The 20,548-nt window shown below is 45.6% G+C and overlaps 1 protein-coding gene across 14 annotated transcripts in view; it reads left to right on the plus strand.

Moving 5' to 3' along the window:
- WNK2 (WNK lysine deficient protein kinase 2) overlaps positions 1–20,548 on the plus strand; it is a 102,916-nt gene that overhangs the window by 17,928 nt on the left and 64,440 nt on the right. For all 14 annotated transcript variants that reach the window (XM_042026629.1, XM_042026635.1, XM_042026627.1 and 11 more), the window contains exon 2: positions 20,046–20,218. In XM_042026629.1, coding sequence (XP_041882563.1) covers positions 20,046–20,218 — 173 coding nt within the window. The remainder of the gene's footprint in view (positions 1–20,045; positions 20,219–20,548) is intronic.

Genomic DNA, 20,548 nt, shown 5'->3' on the forward strand with positions numbered 1-20,548 from the left:
GACAGTAGCTCTTCGGAGCATTGAAACCGTCTTCGGAGGAATGTATTCAGATATCTTTTTTAATCATCAGAAATGAAACATTGGCAGAGGTGGCTGCAAATGTCTCTGGTGTGCAGGGTGGGCTGGGCCAGGAGCGTGGGGGGCATCTCCATGGGACCGAGCTCTGTCTGCAGGGCAGCAGGCTCAAGGAGAGGGGTCTGGGAAAGCATGGGGCATGGAGCAGAGCAGGAAAGCAAGGATTAGTTGGGTTCCCTGCTGTGAAATCTGTTGGTTTAGCAGCATGTGTGTAGGTATTCCGGGGATGGGAGATAAACCGTGGTGGGATCAGTGGGTCCTGCTGGGGCTGGGTATGTGGTGATGGCCGCGAGGCTCCAGGTGGCCCCGTGGGCACTGCCCTCCTTCTCTGTTCAACTGGCATGGGCAAACAGAATCATAGACATATAAGGTTGGAAAAGATCTCTTAAGATCATCAAGTCCAACCATCCCCAGCACCACCACCATGTTCACCACTAGACTATGTCCCCAGGTGCCAAATCCACACATTTTTTGGGCACTTCTAGGGATGGTGACTCCACCACTGCCCTGGGCAACCTGTGCCAGGGCTGAACAACCATTTCTGTGAAGAGTTTGTTCCTAATATCTAACCTAAACCTCCCTTAATGCAACCGTAGGCTGTTTCCTTTTGTCCTCTCACTTGTTGCCTGGCTTGTTACCTGCATAACTCGTTGCATGAATAACTTGACCTGTTTGGAAACATGGAATTGTAACAGAGCCTCTTTTAAAGCACAGCTGCAGGTCAGGCTGCCATTAGGGCCTTTTCTTCCCATGCACAAGTTGTTCCTACACAGGCTGTTTCTCAGTTGCCTGTGCTATTGAGGAAGAGGATGATTCATAGGAGAGAGTTCCTAGTGTTCCTTCTTCTCAAAACTGCTGTGAATGTGCATGGGGAAATGCAGTCAAAGCCGATCGTGGAGAGCTCTGTCCACATGCAAAGGCACAGTTACATAATGTGGGCATGAAGAACAACAAGAGCTGTTGTCTGCAGTGAATTGTAGGACAGCGAAACTGTGAGTGGTTGGGAACAGCAAGCTCGGCATTCCACACCAACACACAGGGCAAAGGGAGTGGGATTATCCCAGACACCGATTGGTTTGCTTGATCCCAAGCGTTTGCATAATATTCAGTACTCTTTGGACACAGCAGAGGGAAAATGCAGTGCAGGAAAGAGTTAATCAAGGTCTTAAGATGAGTGAGCTGTGCACTGCCTCTGCCTTGTCAGGCAAGCCAGGGCTTTCTGCCCGGCTGGTTTGCCATGAGCGGGTTATCCTTAGGGCTCTGCAGTAGCCTGGGACCTGACACACACCCAGCTGGTGTCAGGTTGAATTTGGGTTGCTGCTGGAAATCATGTTGCACTGACTGGCTGTTTGGTTTTGGGGTTTTTTTTCTGGGAGGTAAGGAATCAAGTAACGTCAGTGCAGCGGAAAATTGAGATGGAACTCCAAGTGTTTTTCCAGGGAAGATATGGTAAATGAATGAATGCTTGCAGGAAGGGTGACTCAGGGACTCAGGATGACTGAGGGAGGAGAGGAAGGAGGAGTTGGATGTATTGGGATGGATGGTTGTGGAAAGGGACAAGCTCACAGGTCAGGAGCTGCCAGCAGCATGCGGTCAGAGCAGGGATGCCTTCTTATCCCCCTCTCTCCTGGGATGGCTGAATCCTCTCCTGGTTCCTTCACCTAAGTGGAGCTGGCTTGAGTCTTCAGTGTAAGATGGGGCTTGGAGGATTTCTTCCCTCTGGGTAGGATTTTGCCTGAATTACCTTCTCCTTTTGCATTACATTTGCAGTGAGTTGTGGAGAAAGTCCTTGCCCTTTCTCTGCCTTTCAGGTGGGATGCAGGATCGATGCTGCCCTTCAGCTGCTGCTCTGAGCAGCACCTTTTGTGTCTGCCTGGCCACTTGCCTTGCCACGGTGGTCAGGAACAACAGGCACCACATGAATAGAGCAGTGGGGCTGGAGGGAGATGCACACGAGTGGGCTGGCCCAGGTGGCTTGGATGTGAACACAGTTGCTGGGAGAGGAGGATGCAGAACCTCCTCTGAGGTGTTGCTTTAGGAGGGATGTATCTAATTGGGATGTATGAGCCTCCTCAGGCCTTTCTGAAAAGCTGTTTCTGTTGAAAGATTAATATCCCAAATGCTGCAGTGCCTGTAGCCTTTCCTGCATTTTCCCTCTAATTGGAGTGCCTTGTCCTGTGGTTCTAAGGCAGAGTGAGTGCACCAGGAAATGAGTTAGAGCTGTATTGTGTACCTGGTCCCACAGGTGAACTAAACCTGTGCCTCGAAGTCTGAGCACTCACATTAACCTCAGCTGGTGCTGAGTGTTGCAATGCAATGTCTGCTTTTCAGATTACTTTTAATTAAGAATCTGTTGAACACCTGCTGGGGCTCTGCTCTTCCCAAAGCTGGTATATGTATCAGTAGGGGAGTTGTGAACCATGAACTCTGCTCTCAAAAGATGTTCCCCAACCTTATTGTACAAAATGTTGGGCACTTCCCTTGGGTAGCTGGCCACGTGCTATCTGGTGCAAACCACTGCATCTCACTTGAAGAAAGATGTGGACTGGTCCTTCAGAATCCAGCATGTGATTATGACAGCACAGAGAGATCTCAGGTATGTGGCTGGTAGTGAGAGATGGTTTGTCCATTTGAAGAATAGTATCTGAAAAAAACCACAAATACTTTCTTAAAGGAGGAGTTGAGTGAATGGCCACCATGTAGAGGCAAATAATTAATGGGCTCAAAATGAAACTAAGGACATGTAGGTTAGAGAGCAGGGAGACCTTTCTAACTAAGAGCAGTTAGGCATTGACAAATACTCCTTAGGCAGGCTCACTGGAGCTGTGTGCAGGTCTGTCAGGAATAGTTTAAAAATCATGGCTCCTATCTTGGAGCAAGGGAGCAGACTGGTGATATTTCCTGGTGACTTCCAGATCCACTTGCTGCAATTCTCTTACTCTACCCTGTGGCATTGGTCACACACTCAGTGTCACAAGGTTTGCATTGACATTGATATGGCCAGTCCTGTGAGCACTGTTATTTCAACCAGCACATGGGTAACGTAAGTTTGGTTTAGTTTGGTAAGGAGCCAACCTAAACTGAATAGCCAGCTCATCTTTAAACTGAGATATTGGCAAGTTCTGTTTACATTTATTTCATAAAGAGTGGGTTGAACTGGTTTGAGATCATGTAGGGCTTATGCTGCATAACTGCAAATAACAGCCAGTCAAAAAAACTGTCCCTGTTCTGCTCCGGAGGAATCAAGCACCTGAGAGCAGCAGGGACTTGTCTGGGTGCATGGACTGCCCTGACAGTTGTCTTCAAAAAGGAAGAACCTATCATGAAGGGCCACCAGAGTGAGTAAATGAAAGGAGAATCTTGCTTCTAAAGCAAGGCTGGACCTCAGCTCAGTTAGCCTGGCAAGCCAAGAGGTCTGTAATAACTCTCTAGAAAGGCCAAGGGAGGGAAAAGTCACTATAAGGAAGAGAGCTGTGAAGGCTAGAGGATGAAGTTGGCTCGAAGGACTGTATCTCAGCTGACTTCCAGCAAACTAAACAAGGAGGAGGAATAAAGGTTTAGCACAGCAAGAATTCTTAATGTTTTAATATGAAGATTGCTAAGTTTATGAACAAGATTGATTATCTGGCATGTCCTGCACTTGACCTTGGTTGTTCTCATGTAGGAGGCTTCCACAAGAAGAATCTCTTTCTTCTAAGACCTTGAGCTACTGCTTGTCTCTTTTGTCAAATGTCAGGAGCATATTGTCACGATTTTTAGGTTTCATCCAACACCTTGTACTAGTGCAAGGTGGAAACTTCAGAAAGATTAAAACCCCCCCACTTTAATTTGTAAATATCTTTTTTGAGTGCTCATATTGCTTCTGAATTGCGAGGTTTTGCCTTTTTTTTTTTTTAAGATCTGTAGTATCTTGAAGTCATGCCAAGTTTGCAACTGCATGAACCCTTGAGTTTTGAACGTACCTGTAAAAATAAAGATTTCTGTTTTCCAGATAGTGCTTCCTATTTAAAAAGAAACAGCAGAAAAGGCTCTTTTTCTGCTCATGAGCCTTGGTGCCTCTTGGGTTGTTCATTTACACTCTTGTTTATAGGTTTGATTTTTGTTGGAGTTGTTGGTGACAGCTGGAGGCTCAGAATCAGAAAACTCACCCAAGTGTCTGATGCCGGTGGAGCCTTGAACCTGAAAGCAGAGATAAACTGGTGTGACCTGATCGTGGTTTATCCAGCATGGAAGATCTGGGCAGTTTTTAAGCAGAATATTGCTCTGCACAGGTAGAGGGTGTGACTTGTCCGGTATGCAGAGATGGTCACGGTGCCTCGTCAGCTGAGGCACTGAAGCCTCGGGACAAGGGGGGGCAGCATCAGTGCTTGGCCCTGGCTCTTGGGGTCTTGCCATTCCTCTGGGATTTGCCTTCCAGCCCAAAGTGATGGTGTCATCTGTGAACTAATTTTGTCATCTTTACTTGTTCAAGCTTCATTGTTATAGCTGTGGAAGTGATGTTAGGGTGTTCCTAGATGCTGATGTTTCATCCTGTCTTTCTGATCTTTTTTAAATGGCCTAGTAGTGGTGATTCTTTTTTCCTTTTTTTTTTTTTTTTTTTTTTTAGTGACAGGGTTGAAAAAGGTTTTCAGCCAGTGTTTCTATGACTTAATTTGCCAGGGTAACTGCACATCATACAGAATCCTGCAGAATGAAGGAGCCTTATCTTGATACCTTCTAGAAATGCTGTGTCTGGGAGCATCTGCCAAGGTCACTCTTGGTAAGAACACAATCTTCCCAAGGAGGCCGTATTGAATGTCTTGCTACTTTCTGCTCAGCGTAATCTGAAAGTGTTGAGCTAGTGTGGATACTGTCAGAACATACATGGTGGGGTTTGGTCATAGCAGAGGAAAAATGCAACACTTAAAATCTCAAAAGCAGTGAAGCATTAATGTGTCATTTTTGGCTGTGGCTGAAACACTGAGGTTAATGCTTGTTTTTCCGCAAAACCTCATCTCTTGAGAGCAGGTCTGTTCCTGGCTCAGTGCGTATTTGGTGAAGCAACCAAGTAAATAGACTAGAAGAAATCGTTGGTTATTAACTTAAGGCTGGTAAAGAGAGACAGTAGTAATAACAAAAGAGGAGCTAATCTGATTTGTTGTAGTGGTAAATCAGCTCTAAATTGGTTACTGTAGTATCATTATGTTGAAGGGGTCTTTTTGTGAAATAATAACACTTTATTGGAAAGATTATTCAATTATTACGGTTTTTACTAGGCATTATTTTAACACACAGTATGGTTTCTGTAAGGACACAGAATGAGTGTGTGTTTGCCCTCCTCCCATCCTGACTTTCTGTTACAGTAATATAATTGCTTTTCTTTCTTTTTGATATAGCCTGAAATGAAATGGAAATGGTGTTGCTGTTGTGGCCAAGGTTTACAGTTGTGAACCATCTCATCAATCACACCTGCTTTCCTTCCAAATGTTTCCTTTGGCAAGAACATCTGTTGAGGGAGAATACCATCATTCCCTAGGGCACCATTTTCCATATGCTCCCATTTCAGGATAAAATTAAACCAGTGGACCTTGACAGTGTTTTCTTAACCAGAAATGGGTCCTTGTGCTTCTGTTAGCAGAACACAGACAGTATTATTTAATAATGGCATGAATCACTTCCACTGGTGGTCTTCTGGAGAGCAGTGCTGGCTGGCTGTGAGTGGAATCGCTCTTCGGCACACGAAGCAGATGGTGTTTAGTCACAGAAGTGTCGTGTGTCCAATCTGGTGCTGCGTGGCTCACTGACAGGGTAGTGATTTGTAGAATGAAGAGCTTGGAGGTATGGTTACCACCAGGAGGAAGAAAACAGGGCTCCTGTAGACTTCCTGCAAGGCTAGTAGAGCTGTCAAATGCCCAAATTTCCATGGGCATTTCCTTTCGGTGAGTCTGTACATATTGTCCAGGAAATTGAGGGCTCCCTGCGTGATTGGCAGGGATCTGAGGCGAGTGGGCAGGCTGTGCTCAGCCCAGCTCTCGAGTGTGGGTGTGTTAGTTTACTGTACATGCACAGCAAGTCCAGCCTGTTCTGGGCGATGACGCTCGCAGGGTGGGCTCAGGCTGACATCTCTGCCTGTGTGGGATAGACCTGTATGGAAGCCATGTGGAAAGGCACAGCCCAAGTGGGTTCAGGCTGCTGGTCATTCCTCACTGCATCTCTCTCCTCCTGCAAAACCGTGACCCGGCAAAATTAGCATCTGTGAAACCCCTAGTGATCCTGGTGTGGATGTGAAGTGAACACTAAGGCAGTGCACAGGATCTGTAATAAGGCTTTTGTTTGGAAAGGAGTGTGAAGGCCCAGAAATCCCTGGCAGCTTTCAGGGAGTGAAGCCCATTGAGAGAGTGTGCACACGAGGATAAACAGCTGCCACATTGCACTGTGATTTTTTTCTTTTTTTTTCTTTTTTTTAAAAACAAACAAATCCCCCTTTCATTTAAACTGTGCTTTCTGAACTTTTTCAGTACCTCCCCCACAACTACACATCAGCATGAGCTGTGAAGAAAAGCACAAACTGCTATTCCTGACTTCAGCTGGACTTCAAGGTGGACTGAAACCTGTGTGTGCTTCGCACTTGGGTACAGTCCATGGCAAGTGAGGGTGTGGCCTTGGGTTTTAATGTGTCAGTGAGTTTTAAAGACAGCCCTGCCCTCTTATGTAAGCTTTTAAGGCATTCTCATGCCTTATTTGTGCTATTTATCATGGTGTCTTACCTGCATTTCCTCTGCAATATACAAAAAGGGAGAGTGTGGAAGGCATTGAGCAAACTATTGGGTGAGAATTGATGACAAGACACTTCTGATGATGAGTTGAATTAGACTCTAAAATTAAATTAATTCATCCTTTCTCTCTGCTGTATCTTGTATTAATACAGGTCTTGCTGAAATTTCTATAGGAAATGTGTAAAGAAATAAACTATAAAAGAATTAATACAAAGATAAAGTGGGATTTTAAATATGTAATTTAAAGGGCTGAAAATATGGAAGGCTGTGAATGCCCATGCAGTGATGCTAGACAGTGTCCCTCCAGAGATTCTGAACAAAAGCATTTAATGCAAAACACACACTTCACCAGCGGGAGTTTACCTAAGTGAGAGGGATCCTGTGCGAGACAGCACTGAAAGCATTACTGAAATCCAGAAAGATTTCGTCTGCTGGCTTCCCCTGATCAGCTAGGAGGGTCACCGCATTATAAAAGGAAATGAGGTGTGACAATCCTCAGCCTAGCCCTCGTGTTTTGCACCTGTGGCTGCTGAGGACCTGCCCTGCCACAGGAGCGTGGGCACCACGGGCTGGACGTGGGGGCAGCTGGGGCTGGGTGGGGGGAAGGCAAAGCTGAGTTCAGCTTACAGAAACAGTGACTATTGAGAGTGAGGGAAATAGAATCATTTGAGGGTATCTCTTTTGCTTTTAATTTCAGTAACTGTCTTGACCACTTCCCTGCAAGGTTCTATCCTGCGTTTTTTTCCCAGGGTGATGCGGTTACGAGTGGAACGTGGTTAATGCACTGCTTGCTTTTGTTTCAGCCCACGCTGCAGACGTCTGCGCCTTTGTTTTCCTGTACAAGTACCGTTTTCCCCAAGACTGCACAATAACTTGTTGACTGATGAAGGCCTTTCGTGTACTCACCTGTCACTTATCCTGGGGACTGTGGGAAGCACAGTCCCAGGATTTTCATTCTGTACAGTGCGCGTCCATTACTGCTGGTGATTAAAAAAGTCCTACTCCAACTGCTGGTTCTCTTTCACTGGTAATTAGGCTGTTGTTTCACAGTAGGAAAAAGCTTTTATTCTGTGCAATCACAGGGACCTCAGAGAGACCAGCCTTTGCAATCTTAAATGGGCATAATTATTGGTCTTTATTAATAGAAAAGCCTCTAAGGAGAGATGAAGTATGTGAATTTTGTACAGTTAAAAAAATAATTACAAAGCCTTTTAAAGTCACATGAAAGCTAGGCATAGTTCCCAGGTCATTTTTCCAAACTGCTAGTCATGTTTTTCGTGATGCTATTTTTGTGATGTATTTTAAAAGTTTTACTGAGCAAAGAGATCCATCATCAGAGAAACACTACCAGTAGTGTTATTTATGGATTGAATATGGAACCATTTTAAGGTGCACTGAACCAATGGTTTTTCAATCCTACATTTTGCTGGCAATGCAATTTTCTTAAAAAAACCAAAGAACCAAATACAAGCAATCAAATGAAGTGCTGTTCATTCCAATTAATATGATATGTATTTGCACTACTGTTTTTTTTCTTCAGCTGTTTAATTTTAACAGATTTTAGTCCTTTTATTTACTGAAATTGATAGAGAAGGGCAAATCCTTCTGTTGGGCTGTTTCTCTGGGGGTGGGTTCTTCAGTTCCACAGTGCCTTGTTGGTGTGCCTGAAGTCAAACACCAGCCAGATGGGAAGGATTTTTTATTTGCTTTGCATAGGTACACACCAAGGCAGCCAAGAGCAACGTCATCTTTATAGATCCCCTCTTAAGGGAGTTGGTAAAGTCAGTTTTTGCATTTTCTTCCTCTCAGCTGAGTGTTTTGTGGGAGAGAGAGAGAGAACAGAGAGTGGAAGGTTTCTGTATGCTTTTCTAACTAGTATTGGGTTTTATGAGTGTAGGAAACAATATGTGATTAAACATACAACAAACCTTTTTTGGTAAATAGTCTCTGTAAATATTATCTTCTTGCACTACTCCATGAAATCTGAGTGTGAAGCTCAAGCTACCAGGCAGTTCTTTTCCATAACCTTTCCATAACCTAGTTTTCCCATTTGGAAGTCTTTTGAGTATTCTTAAGCCATCTGAATCTTGGGCTGTATCACCAGCAGGTCGAGGGAGAAGTTTCTCTGGTCTACTCTGGTGGGACCTGGAGCACTGCACCCAGCTCTGGGGCCTCCACATGAGAACGATGTGGGGCTTTGGGAGCCAGTCCAGAGGAGGCCACAGGACTGCTCCCGGGGCTGGAGCCCCTCTGCTCTGGAGCCAGGCTGGGAGAGCTGGGGGTGTTCCCCTGGAGAGGAGAAGGCTCCAGGGAGATCTCAGAGCCCCTTGCAGGGCCTAAAGGAGAGCTGGAGAGGGACTTGGGACAAGGGCTGGAGGGACAGGACACAGGGAATGGCTTCCCACTACCAAAGGGCAGGGATAGATGGGATATTGGGGAGGAATTGTCTGCTGTGAGGCCCTGGCACAGGGTGCCCAGAGCAGCTGTGGCTGCCCCTGGATCCCTGGCAGTGTCCCAAGGCCAGGCTGGACATTGGGGCTTGGAGCAGCCTGGGATAGTGGAAGGTATCCTGCTCATGGTGGGGGAACAAGATGATCTTTAAGGTCCCTTCCAACCCAAACTATTCTGTGATTCTGTTCTTGAAATCTTTCAGAAAATTATATGTAGTGTTTCCTGATTTTTGGGGCTTTCTGTAGCATCTCTGTCTGATGTTGTTTGTTAAATACAGTCCATGTAATAATTCTTGCATGACATTATAAAATCCGTACTGCTGTCGGCCACAGATTTTAAATTACCAAACAGCTGTGACTGAGGAGTTTGAACACACCAACTCATAAGGAATGTGTCTGTGCCCACCAGTTGGGAATCTGAGAGTACAAGACGAGGGTTGTTTTGGTTGGGGTTCTTTTGCTTATCCAGTTTTCAAATTCTTGTCATGATGGGCTGCAGGGACTCCTATCACTGAGCATCACTCATGTTTGTTTGGATTTGGGGCTGCTGACTTTGTTTTCATAGGTCCTGTCTAGCCAAGGTTTGAACTTTCTTGTTTGCATTTGTTAATGGCCATTTGAATCAGTATTTTGGGCCTGTAGCCAAGGTCATGTGTCTGGTAACATAACTGGGGCTGTAACAGAATGGTTTCACGGACTTCCAAGTCACAAAGTACCACTGTGGCCGTCTGATCGAGTCTCCTCTATGTGCCTTGCTTTGTAAGAGTTTCTTCAATGGATCTGGTAATCCCTGGCACTCTCAGATAAACTGTGCAGCCCGAACTCCTTAGGCATGGACAGCATGGGCCAATGCTTCACTGGCTCTCACAGCCCATCCTTAAAGGCTGGGTCCATGCTAAGGGGCACAATGCTCTCTGCACTGGGAGGTGCCCTCCTCAGCAGGAGGGGACCTCAGGCTCTGCTGGTCTCCCCAGCTCTGTTGGGATCAGGCCACGGCCAGGCATGGTCCAGCCCCAGCATCGTTGGGCTGCTCACATGCAGTTTACACAAGAAGCTCAGTCCCTGTTTGTGACCTGTCACTTTTATGCTGCAACACTCTCCTAATTCTTTCTAAAGTGTAGCATTTGTTACTAATGATGGGCTTTTTTTCACAGTTCTTTGTAAAAATGTAAATCACTTTGTTAGCATAAAACCTGAGCCCTGCAAAAAACCTCATGAAAATCCTCAAGGATGTGTATTTTTATTGCTTACCCAATTTTTAATTAATTTATGTAAACAGATATTTTCTGTTTCATTACAATTCTTAATGTGAAGCAAATGCATTGCAGAAATATGAGTTTATTATGTCAATGTTATTATCTTTATCAGCCCAAACATATAATCTCCTTGGAAAATGGCCCAGATCTGTTTCTCACATACCCATGTTGATGTTACTCTTTCATGCCTTGCTGTCCGAGGGATGGGGACTTCAATTTATAACTCTTAGTGTGTTTTAGTTAACGAGCTCCCGTTACTCTTTTGAGCAGGGCTACAGAATGTCAAGCTTTGCAGGAGGGAAAAGGAAGAAAAAGGAACTATTTTGTTACAATGTGATGCTTTCAGCTTAATTCCTACCTATTATGGGAGACTGCGATGAATGTATCCTGTCCGGGAGTGCAGCATTTGCCTTGGAGTGTTTCCTAACAGGTTGTCAAGTGGTGTTAGGAATGCACCAGAAGTGACAGCTCCTTTCAGCACTTAGAAAGGTTCCCAGGAAGGCATTTCCAAACTCCAGACACATGGCTCTGTTAAATGTTTAGGAGCTGGGATACCCCAATCTGAAGAGTGGCTTTGTGACAGTGAAAAGTCCCTCTCCTCACTTTCCCAGAGCTTTGCAAGCATTGCTGCAAGGAATGCTTGTCCAGTCTCTTGAGTTGTTATAGCAGAAAGAATGGGCTACTGGCTTTTTCCTTCATCTCCACGCTATATTCTTCCCACACATCTTTTCTTTTGAATTTTACCTCCAGCAGCAGCAGTGAGCAGTTGGTCCTTTCTTGGGTGCTGCATGCTGTGGAGCAGGGCTGGAACCAGAGCAGAGTGTTCCTGGAGCAGCTTCAGGGCCTCTGAGGCTCAGGACTTTCCGGGTGTTTATAGGAATCACAAGATGGTTTGGGTTAGAAGGGACCTTAAAGCTCATCCTGTTCCACCCCTTGCCATAGGCAGGGAGATCTTCCATTAGACCAGGTCACTCCAAGACCTGTCCTGCCTGGTCTTGGACATTTCCCGGGGAGTTGGATATTTGCAATTATCTGGCCCTCTGCAAAGATGTCTTTTTAAAAGCAGAAAGAGCAAATTATGTTAAAGGAATATTTTCCAGTATTTTCCCCCCAAAGGTCCCTAGCTAAAACTAGAAGTAGGTTGGGATGAGAAGAGCTCTCAATACTGCTGGTTAGGGTGCTGCTCTTCCATAGATCTCCAGGGTGCACCGAGGAACTCCTCATCCTTTTTCTGTGTGCGTTAGAAATGCAAACCGTGGGCACAGAAGCATTAAATGACTTGGTGTAGGAGGCTCAGCAGGCCACAGTGTGAGGGAAGAGCTGAGAAAGTTTCTCTCCAGGATCCATTAAGCCACTCTTAGAGTTTAATTTAAGATCTGTGCAAGGACACATCACTTTTCTGTTTTCTAGCTATTTTACATTCCTATCCCTCAGTGTAATTAAGTCCAGCATGACTGTATAAAGGCACATATGAACTTGGTCAGTCTTACATGTTTTGTGGAAACAAGGGTGTGAAAAGTTCTGAGATGTTGAACTGAAGGCTGTGTGGGCAAGTTTTCCATGCTTGCCTGGCACCAGGACAACTCTTCACTGGGAGCAAGATAAAATATGTCCAGCTCAGTAAGGCTGCAGTCATTGGGGTGATAAAAGACATGGATGGTACAAGATGTTCTCCTGCACAGGGAGCTGGAGGTATCTGCTGCAGCTCTGCCCAGCGAGGCTGATGATGGTGATGATAATGGTGATGATGAGAGACCTCATTGTGGTCTGCACCTTCCCCCGGAGGAGCAGGAAAGGGGGCAGGCACTGATCTCTTCCCTCTGCTGATCATTGATAGGACCTGAGTGAACCAGCCTGGAGCTGGGCCAGGGAGGGTTAGGGTGGATATCAGGAAAGGTTCTTCCCCTAGAGGGTGCTGGGCACTGCCCAGGCTCCCCAGGGAATGGGCACGGCCCTGAGGCTGCCAGAGCTCCAGGAGCGTTCGGGCAGCGCTGCCAGGGGTGCCCAGGGTGGGGTTGCTGGTGCAGGGCAGGGGTTGGATTCAGTGATCCTTAGGGGTTCTTCCCAATGCAGGGGATTCTATGGTTCTGTGACCAAGAGGATCTCTATGCTCAGTGCTCTCCTGGGCTCAGCACAGAAGCAAGTGAGAAATGGCTTTTGAGCGCTGCTTTTATGTGACACGTGGTGATTTTGTGAGACGAGTGATCACATTAGAGGTACATTCACTGTGTGTAGGAGCAATGATTTGAGGAACTCTGAAAATCTCGCCTACAGTTTACTCCATATGTCTGGTTTGGTGGGGAATCTTGGGGTGTCTTGTGGGTTTGTGGTGGTTTTCTTACTAATTTGAACTTCTTTGAGGTAGTTTCCTAAAATAAGTGTAATTTAGATTAATTAGTCTATAATTGAAGACTGTGACGACCCACCCTTAAGGGGATGCCATTACAAAGTCTGAAGGGGCTGTTCCATGGGTATCTTCTAGGACTGGTAAGGCTGCCTAACTTTGGGTTCACTGACAAATGCAACACAGTCCAAGGGCTTTATTTGAGAGGCAGAAAACACATCTTCTACTCTTCATCCCGCCACAGAGGGTAGGGGGAAACAGGGGAGTGAGAGAAAGCAGCTTGGAGAGTCCCTGTGGAGGAACCAAACCGGGAAGTACCATTCCTAAACCACAATCTCAGACCAACTGAGCATCCTGTTCCCTGCTTAGGGTTGCTGGTGAATTATGATTAATTCACTGGTAAGAATATTTAAGGGTGTTTCACAGGCTGAAGTATGCAATTTCTAGGTTATAACAAGATGGGAAATGGTAGCAATAATAGGATGAAAATGCTGTTTGCTTGTTAGAAAGGCAGGATTGAATGCTACCTCAAGATTAAATTTGCCAGAGCAAAGCTAAATCAAACTCTGCTTGTTCTGCTAATTCTTTGTACTGTGTTAATTTTGGTTGGTGAAGCTCATTGGCCAAGGGAGAATTAATGTTTGAACACTGTTTGATAACAGAGCATGGTTTGGGTGCCTCCTGGCAGGCTGCAGAGGGTGGTAGGAGCTTCTCTGGCAGGGTCTCTGGTGGGCAAGGGGTGGCATTCTCTTCTTTAGGAAAAATACCGTATCTGTGTAGCAAACACACAGAAAAGAGAGTCACAGAATCCTTGAATGGTTTGAGTTGGAAGGGACCTCAGAGATTATCTTCCAACCCCCATGACCTTCCACCAGACCAGAAAATTTAAGGGGATTTCATACCTATAAAATAAGTTAATTTGAAAACTGCCCTAGAGTAAGGAGGTAAGATGGAAGAAGCACAAAGGGGATAGCTCCTCTCAGCGTGCAAGTCCCTGCTGCTGGACTGGTGCTGGGACAGGTTTTGATGGTCACAGCACACTGGGAAGCACAGCCCTTCAAAGGCAATGGAATCTCTCTGGCTCTTGTCCCCCCTTTCCACCTCTCTGAAGGTGATTTTTTTAGGCAGCAGCACTGAAATGTCTCCCTCCACTCCTGCTGTGAGCCAGTCCAGGATTGAGCCTCCAAGGGATGGCTGGAGCATCCCTCCTGTGCTGACAAGTCCAGCACTGGAATGAGGGTAATTTTCCTGCCCAGTTACTGCGTTTATGGGTTACAGAAAGTAGGTGAAGCAAAACGCTTGTTTTTTAAAACACAATTAATTGCTGCTTAAACTTCAGTGAATGTTGGGCTCAGAAGGGATTCCAGAAAATACTGAAACACCAGGTTCTCATGACATGCCTGGAGTGGTTTTTTTGTGGTGAGGGCTTTTTCCTTTCAGAGGGGATCTGGTGTCACAGTTTGTCCAGATTTTTTCACACACTGATTTCTGAGTTTCCTTTGAAAAAGGTGTTTTGTGAGGCAAGTCAGAACTGTTTTGGTATTTCATATGCAATCACAAGCTTAAGTGAAGCCTGTGAAGCACTGGTAATTAAGGAAGTTCAGGAGGTGCTACCTGAAATTAATTCAATTGCTCATGACAAAGAACTTCTTTTGTTTAAGCATTGGTTGTCATGGTGTGGTTATGCTGGGAGGTTTTCACCTGTAAAACACACTCTGCCCATGTTGTTGGGAGGTTTTCATCTATAAAAAGCATGCTCTGTCTGTGGTGTTGGGTTTCTTGGGTGTTTTTGTGGTGCTTGAGTTGGGATTGGAGATTTGGGATATTGACTCCCATTCTTCCTGCCCTTGCAGGATGAGCTGCTGAAGTTCAGTAGAAGATGTGAATCCCAGCATTACTCTGCTGTAGGGCTTTGACATGTGCCTTAATCAATTTAGAAAACAACAAGGTATGATTGCATCCAGCAAAAAAGCATGCTCAGCCTTTTCTACCTTGCCAAATTTAGCCATAAAGGTCTGAATTGAACTCCTAATTTTCCATAGATTTCTAGCAATGACTCAGGCAAATAAGTAAATCTTCCTCAGCCTGTTCCATAGCTCCTGTTCACTGAATTGTGAGTATCCATGGGGACAAGGACTGCTTTTATGCCTTTGGAAAATGAGTTCCCCCGGGAAATCTCCCTGCGCTTCACTAGCGCCGCTGACAAATAGCAGGTTGTAACTTCGCTGAGGGTGACTTAGTGGAGAGGAATGTTGGCTGGATTCTGATACGGAATGAAGCTGTAAAATTTTTTTTCTTGATTTGCAAGTTGTCTGATGGCATCTGCTGTTTGTTCACAGAGAGGGGATTTTATCCTTTAGGATTGCTCCAAGTGATAAGTGCTTATAACTGAGTGTACAGGGTGTGGGAATGAAAGGTCCTGGATGCTATAAAACATGTATTGCATAGGCAGGATAACACTAAAGACACAGAGCTGGTGCATGGGAGCAGAACTGTGCTCCTGTCCGTAAATCCATGGACAGGCAGCTCCACAGCTGGCAGTGGGTCCCGTGACTGATTTCGTACTCGAGGCCATCTCTGATTAGAAGTGTAGCTGTGGTACATGAGCAAAAGTACGTACTTGGAATGTAGATGTGAAAATGTAACGATCTGAACAGATGTTCGTTCTGCTGATGTAGGTATTTGATTTCTGTCTCTGGGTCAGAAGTGCCTCTGGTTTTTCTTTCTTCATCACTGATGTGGGTCAGGGATGTTAGAGCTTCTGTGTGACGGAGGTGAGCCCTGGCCTCATGTGCTGACCTAATGCTCCTACTTGCCCTACAGACAGGCCTTCATCTGTTCAAAATGAGATAAAATTAAATAACCATCAGTAAATGCAGCTATTTAAGAATTTTAAAACAAAACAAAACTCTCAAGAAAACAGTATTTGTTGGCTAGCTAGACACAGAAGCCCTTAGGCCAGGAAGTAGGTAAGATATCCAAGTGTTTAAAGTAGTTTAAATTTTTTTAACATTAGTGAAAATTCAAGACTTTAAAAGGAGAATATTTTAAAAATTCTGAGAAACTACAAAGCAGCTTTTAGTTGGCAACAGCTGTGCTCCAGACCCTGCTCCTACAGGGTTCTATGCATTGATTGTGAAAAATTTGTGTAGTCTTGTTTGAAAGAACCCCTTTCTTCATGGGGGGGAATGGAGTTGATTCCCAAATCTGTTTGCCCCTCACAAGGAATTAGGCAAGAAACTTGACCTCGTTTGTTAATCTTGGAAATCTTTTGAAGGCTCAGGTGAAAGCCAATCTCCTGCTTGTATAATTTTCAGATCCTTAGTCAGAGCCCATATGTTACAACCTGGAGGAAATGATGCTTGGGGATGACTAACTGAACATGTTCCTGCTGTTAATTTGGGTGCCATTCCAGAAATTTAATTTGTAAGTTTTCCCTTTCCTTTTGTTAACACATTTTCTTAACTAATTCCTGTCTTTGCTGGTGTTCCCCACTAAGGAACTTAATGAAGGGATAAATTTTATATTAGCAGAGAGAGGCATTTTTTTTTGTCCTGCCTGTGATGAGTAGGGAGAAGCAGAGAACATACATGTGTTGGATTAGCAGAACTTTGATTATAGATACAAATAAGTGAATATCCTGTCTTCCTGTGGCAAACATCATGTTAATCCAGTTTGAATGGTTGTGGGATTTACAGAGATTGAGGCTGTAAAGTGCTATTCAGAAATTCATGGAATCACAGAATGGTTTGGGTTGGAAGAGACCTTAAATCCCATCTTGTCCACCCCTTGCTATGGGCAGGAACACCTTGCACTGTCCCAGGCTGCTCCAAGCCCTGTCCAGCCTGGCCTTGGACACTGCCAGGGATCCAGGGGCAGCCACAGCACCTCCCCACTCTCACAGAACAAACATGTTACTGTGAGGTTGGTGAGGCCCTGGCACAGGTTGCCCAGCTGTGGCTGCATCTTATCTTGTTGCTGAGTAGTGGACTTGAGCAGCTTTCAGTTCTTTGAAATGGAATTACAATGTCACCTCTGGAGCCTGGACTCTGTGTCCCAGCAAGGAGGGAAAAAGCCAAGAGATGTGAATGTCTTAAAATGAGGGACAGTGTGTCAGTACCTGCAAAGTGATACTGGTATCACCTGAATCACACTGAGAAGAATGTTTTCCTCCAGCTCATGTCTGGAGGAAGGCCAGGGTAGCAGTAGTGCCCTGAATGCAGTGTAGCAGACAGAGCACTGAACTGGTTTGTCACTCCCTGTGATGCCACTGTTAGATGTGGGAAACCAAGGAGGACCAGGGCTGTTGTGTATAACTTGGCATCCCCAAGATTCCTGTCCAGCAGCTGAAAACATCTGCTGCATCAGAGAGCACGGAGATTGTGACTCCTTGGATGAATCTGGAAACTCAATTTATTCGTCCAAATTTTGATAAATTTGAGTTATGCAAAGGATGCCTTAAATCCAGTTGAGTGGATTTAAGCCAGGATGTATGGGGCTGGAAGCAACCTGGTCTAGTGGAAGGTATCCCTGCCTGTGGCAGGGAGTTGGAATCAGATGATCTTTAGGGTCCCTTCCAACCCAAACTGTTCAATGAGTCTATTTTTACCTTTCTTTGTCATGACCTTTCCAAACAATCCTGTTCTCTATCTTAAAATGTAATGCCTGGAGGTTGTTTCAGGCTTACACCCTTAGCTTCGGGATGAGGACATTTTACCTTGTGTGGATTATATGATGGGGAATAAATGTCTGTGACCCCAGTGAAGGTTTCTTGGGTTTGGATTAAACCCTGAGTGAGTCATGCAGTTAAACAGGTGTTTCTGCTGCTTCAGAGTAGAAAACACTTCAACCCTTAAGCCTTTTTAGAATCAGCTTATGTTTTCGCCAGCGACTCGTGTCAGGTTCAGCCTGGAGGAATTTAGAGGAGGCTGATTGAGCCCTGATGGCACCAGAGACCCCTCCCGTGGTGGAGGCTGCAGCCGGGCAGCTCTGTCCTGGCCCTTGCCTTGCCTCTCCAGCTGGAAAACAATGCTCAGATATCAGTCTGAGGAAAAAAATCCGGATTTTATTCTACTGTAATTACAAATAAAACACACATTTGTCTTCCAGAATCACTTTGTTGCAGTTGCCAAAATGACCCTTGCTCATAATATGGAGACTATACAGAATATATAGTCTATATAGTCTGCTGAAGGATAGTTTTAAAAGTTACCAATAAAGTAGCAGTGGAAAAGTTCTCACAGTGCTCAGAAACCTGGAAATGAGAGTCAAGGACTGTGGTAATCTTTTTTTTCTTTTTTTTACTTGGAAAGTTTTTGCAAATCTGCTGGATCTGTGTGGCCACCTTTCCTTTTCTCTGCCAGCTCCCACTCTGCTCTTCCTGCCTTACACAGGGACTTGCTCCCTCTCCCTAACAGCAGTGTGTCTGATTTATTCTACAGGTTTTAAATTAGATGGAAACTCAGCAGTAGGGAAGAAGTGATGGATTTGAGAGCAATTCTGTGGCTCTTCTTGCCTGACTCGTTAGACAGCCTGGTTTTTTTTCTTTAGGGAAAAGGCAGCTGGTGCAGAGCAGCAGGGGTGCTGCCTGGCTCGGCTGTGGGCATTCTGTGTGCCGCTGTCCCTGTGGGGCATGGGGTGCTCCTGGCTGCCCTGGGACCCAGGCCTGGTCACCACAGGGCACCCTGCACTGCCCATCCCGAGGGCTGCTGCTGCTGCTTGGGCAGGCTTTGCTCTGATGCTGCTCCACGGATTGCAAAGGGAACGGAGAAACCCCTCAACAGCCCCAGTACCAGGGGAAAAACTCCCCCCAGGCACACACAGCACCGTGGCAGGGTTTTGTCATCCACCAAGAGCCTCATCACGGTTCCAAGCCTGTGTTTCCTCTGACGAAGTCTCTGTGTGAGGCTGACTTGTTTGTAGCTGTGGGAATTCTCGTTCCCATCTTGAGCTGTCTGGGGTTGTGGGTGAGGGCAGCTGTAGAAATGGCGGTGGCTGATCCTTTTGCATCTTGGCTACAAGTCAGCTGTGTTCCCACTTAATTCACTCCGTGTACATAGGAGTGCAGCTCCTGTAGATGTGCCTAAGTGACTTGAGAAAAGGAAGATGTCTGAGGTTAAAATATGAACTAAATAATCTTGGTGATTGGCGAGGGTTTGGTTCTCTGAGTAAGAGTACCTTCTAAAGATCCCAAAAGCTCCATTTCTAGGGCAGGGGTGGGCAACGCTTTGGCCAAGGGGAGCAAACCAGGCAGGCACGATTGTGGGGACTGGGGTGGAACTCCCCTGCTGCTCTGTTTCGTCATCCTAAGAGGTCGGAGGGAGTGTCTGAGCTGCCTGTTGGAGGTTTCCATGTGCTGGTGAGGTCCAGGCAGCCCTGGAGCTTCTGTGGAGCCGTGGGAGGGGCAGAGAGGCTCTGCACACGCTGGGCAGGGTCACGGCACAGCCCGGAGCTTATGGCAAATGCCCTGAAATTTCTCTAGGAAAACCAGAGTAGTAGAGCATGACATTTCACATTTCCAATCTAAAGAATTTCCATGCATATGCGGCCTGTGGAAGAAGCTGAAGGACAGCTGGAAACACTTCCTTTACCAAAAAGGAGAAAGTCTGTAAAATGAAGCAGAACAGCAAACACATAGAAAAATGGATGTGTTTGGGTATTTTTGGAAGGTGATATGGTCTTAATTTATCCTGAGGTAAACGGGATGGGCTGTAGAGCCCAGTGTGGTGAGCAGGGACCTCAGCTGGTGGTCTGTGCCAGAGCATCCCAGGAGCAGCTGTGGGCAGTGGGAGCTGTCCTGGCTGTGAGAACATTTGTACCTGGAAATGACATTCTGTGGGTATTAATACCTTGGATAATGAGTCTCAGAACACCCAAACATGAAGAAATAGCTGAGGGTTGATCCATCATGCCACGGGTGTGTTCATGGTGCCTGAAATATTAGTGCTGTCACGAGCATGGCGTAGCACAGGCATCTCTTTGTCTTCTCAATGCTGGATTTAGGCCGAGTGCCCTAGTTCATGCATGCTGCTGCTCTCTTACATAAAAGATTTTATAATTGCTCTTGACACAAGCATAAAACAAATCTAAAATTCTGAATACCCTGGCAATGCAGAGCCTTTATTTTTGTCCATCACTAATAATAATGTCTCATTTTGGCTTATAGGACAGAAAACTCACAAAAGTAGAGAGGCAGAGATTTAAAGAGGAAGCAGAAATGTTGAAAGGTCTGCAGCACCCAAACATTGTGAGGTTTTATGACTTCTGGGAATCCTGTGCAAAAGGCAAAAGATGCATCGTGCTGGTTACCGAGCTGATGACCTCTGGAACGCTGAAGACGTAAGTACTGCACTCCCGGCAAGGGGGCTAAGAATAGCAGCAGAAATTTATAGCAAAATCCTACTTTCATATGCTGAAAAAAGCCATCTCCAGATAAAAGCAAAAAATGGAGCTATTCTCTGGTGTCTGTCATTTGTCCCCGCATTTGAACTGCAGTGATTTGACAGGCAGAATTTTGGCCTCCATCTCTCTCTGCCTGCTTCCCTGTTTCGGTTATGCAACTCGAAGCTGTTCTCTGGTGTTTCATCTTCCGCCTGTGACGTTCAGATTTGTCAGGGTGTGTTTAGTGCTTGGTTTTGTGCTTGTATTTGCATGTTTTGTTAGGGACTT

This window comes from Corvus kubaryi, unplaced genomic scaffold (genome assembly GCF_017639235.1).
Source record: "Corvus kubaryi isolate FWS band 111438036 unplaced genomic scaffold, C.kubaryi_AGA036_p1.0 37285, whole genome shotgun sequence".
NCBI classification, from domain to species: domain Eukaryota; kingdom Metazoa; phylum Chordata; class Aves; order Passeriformes; family Corvidae; genus Corvus; species Corvus kubaryi.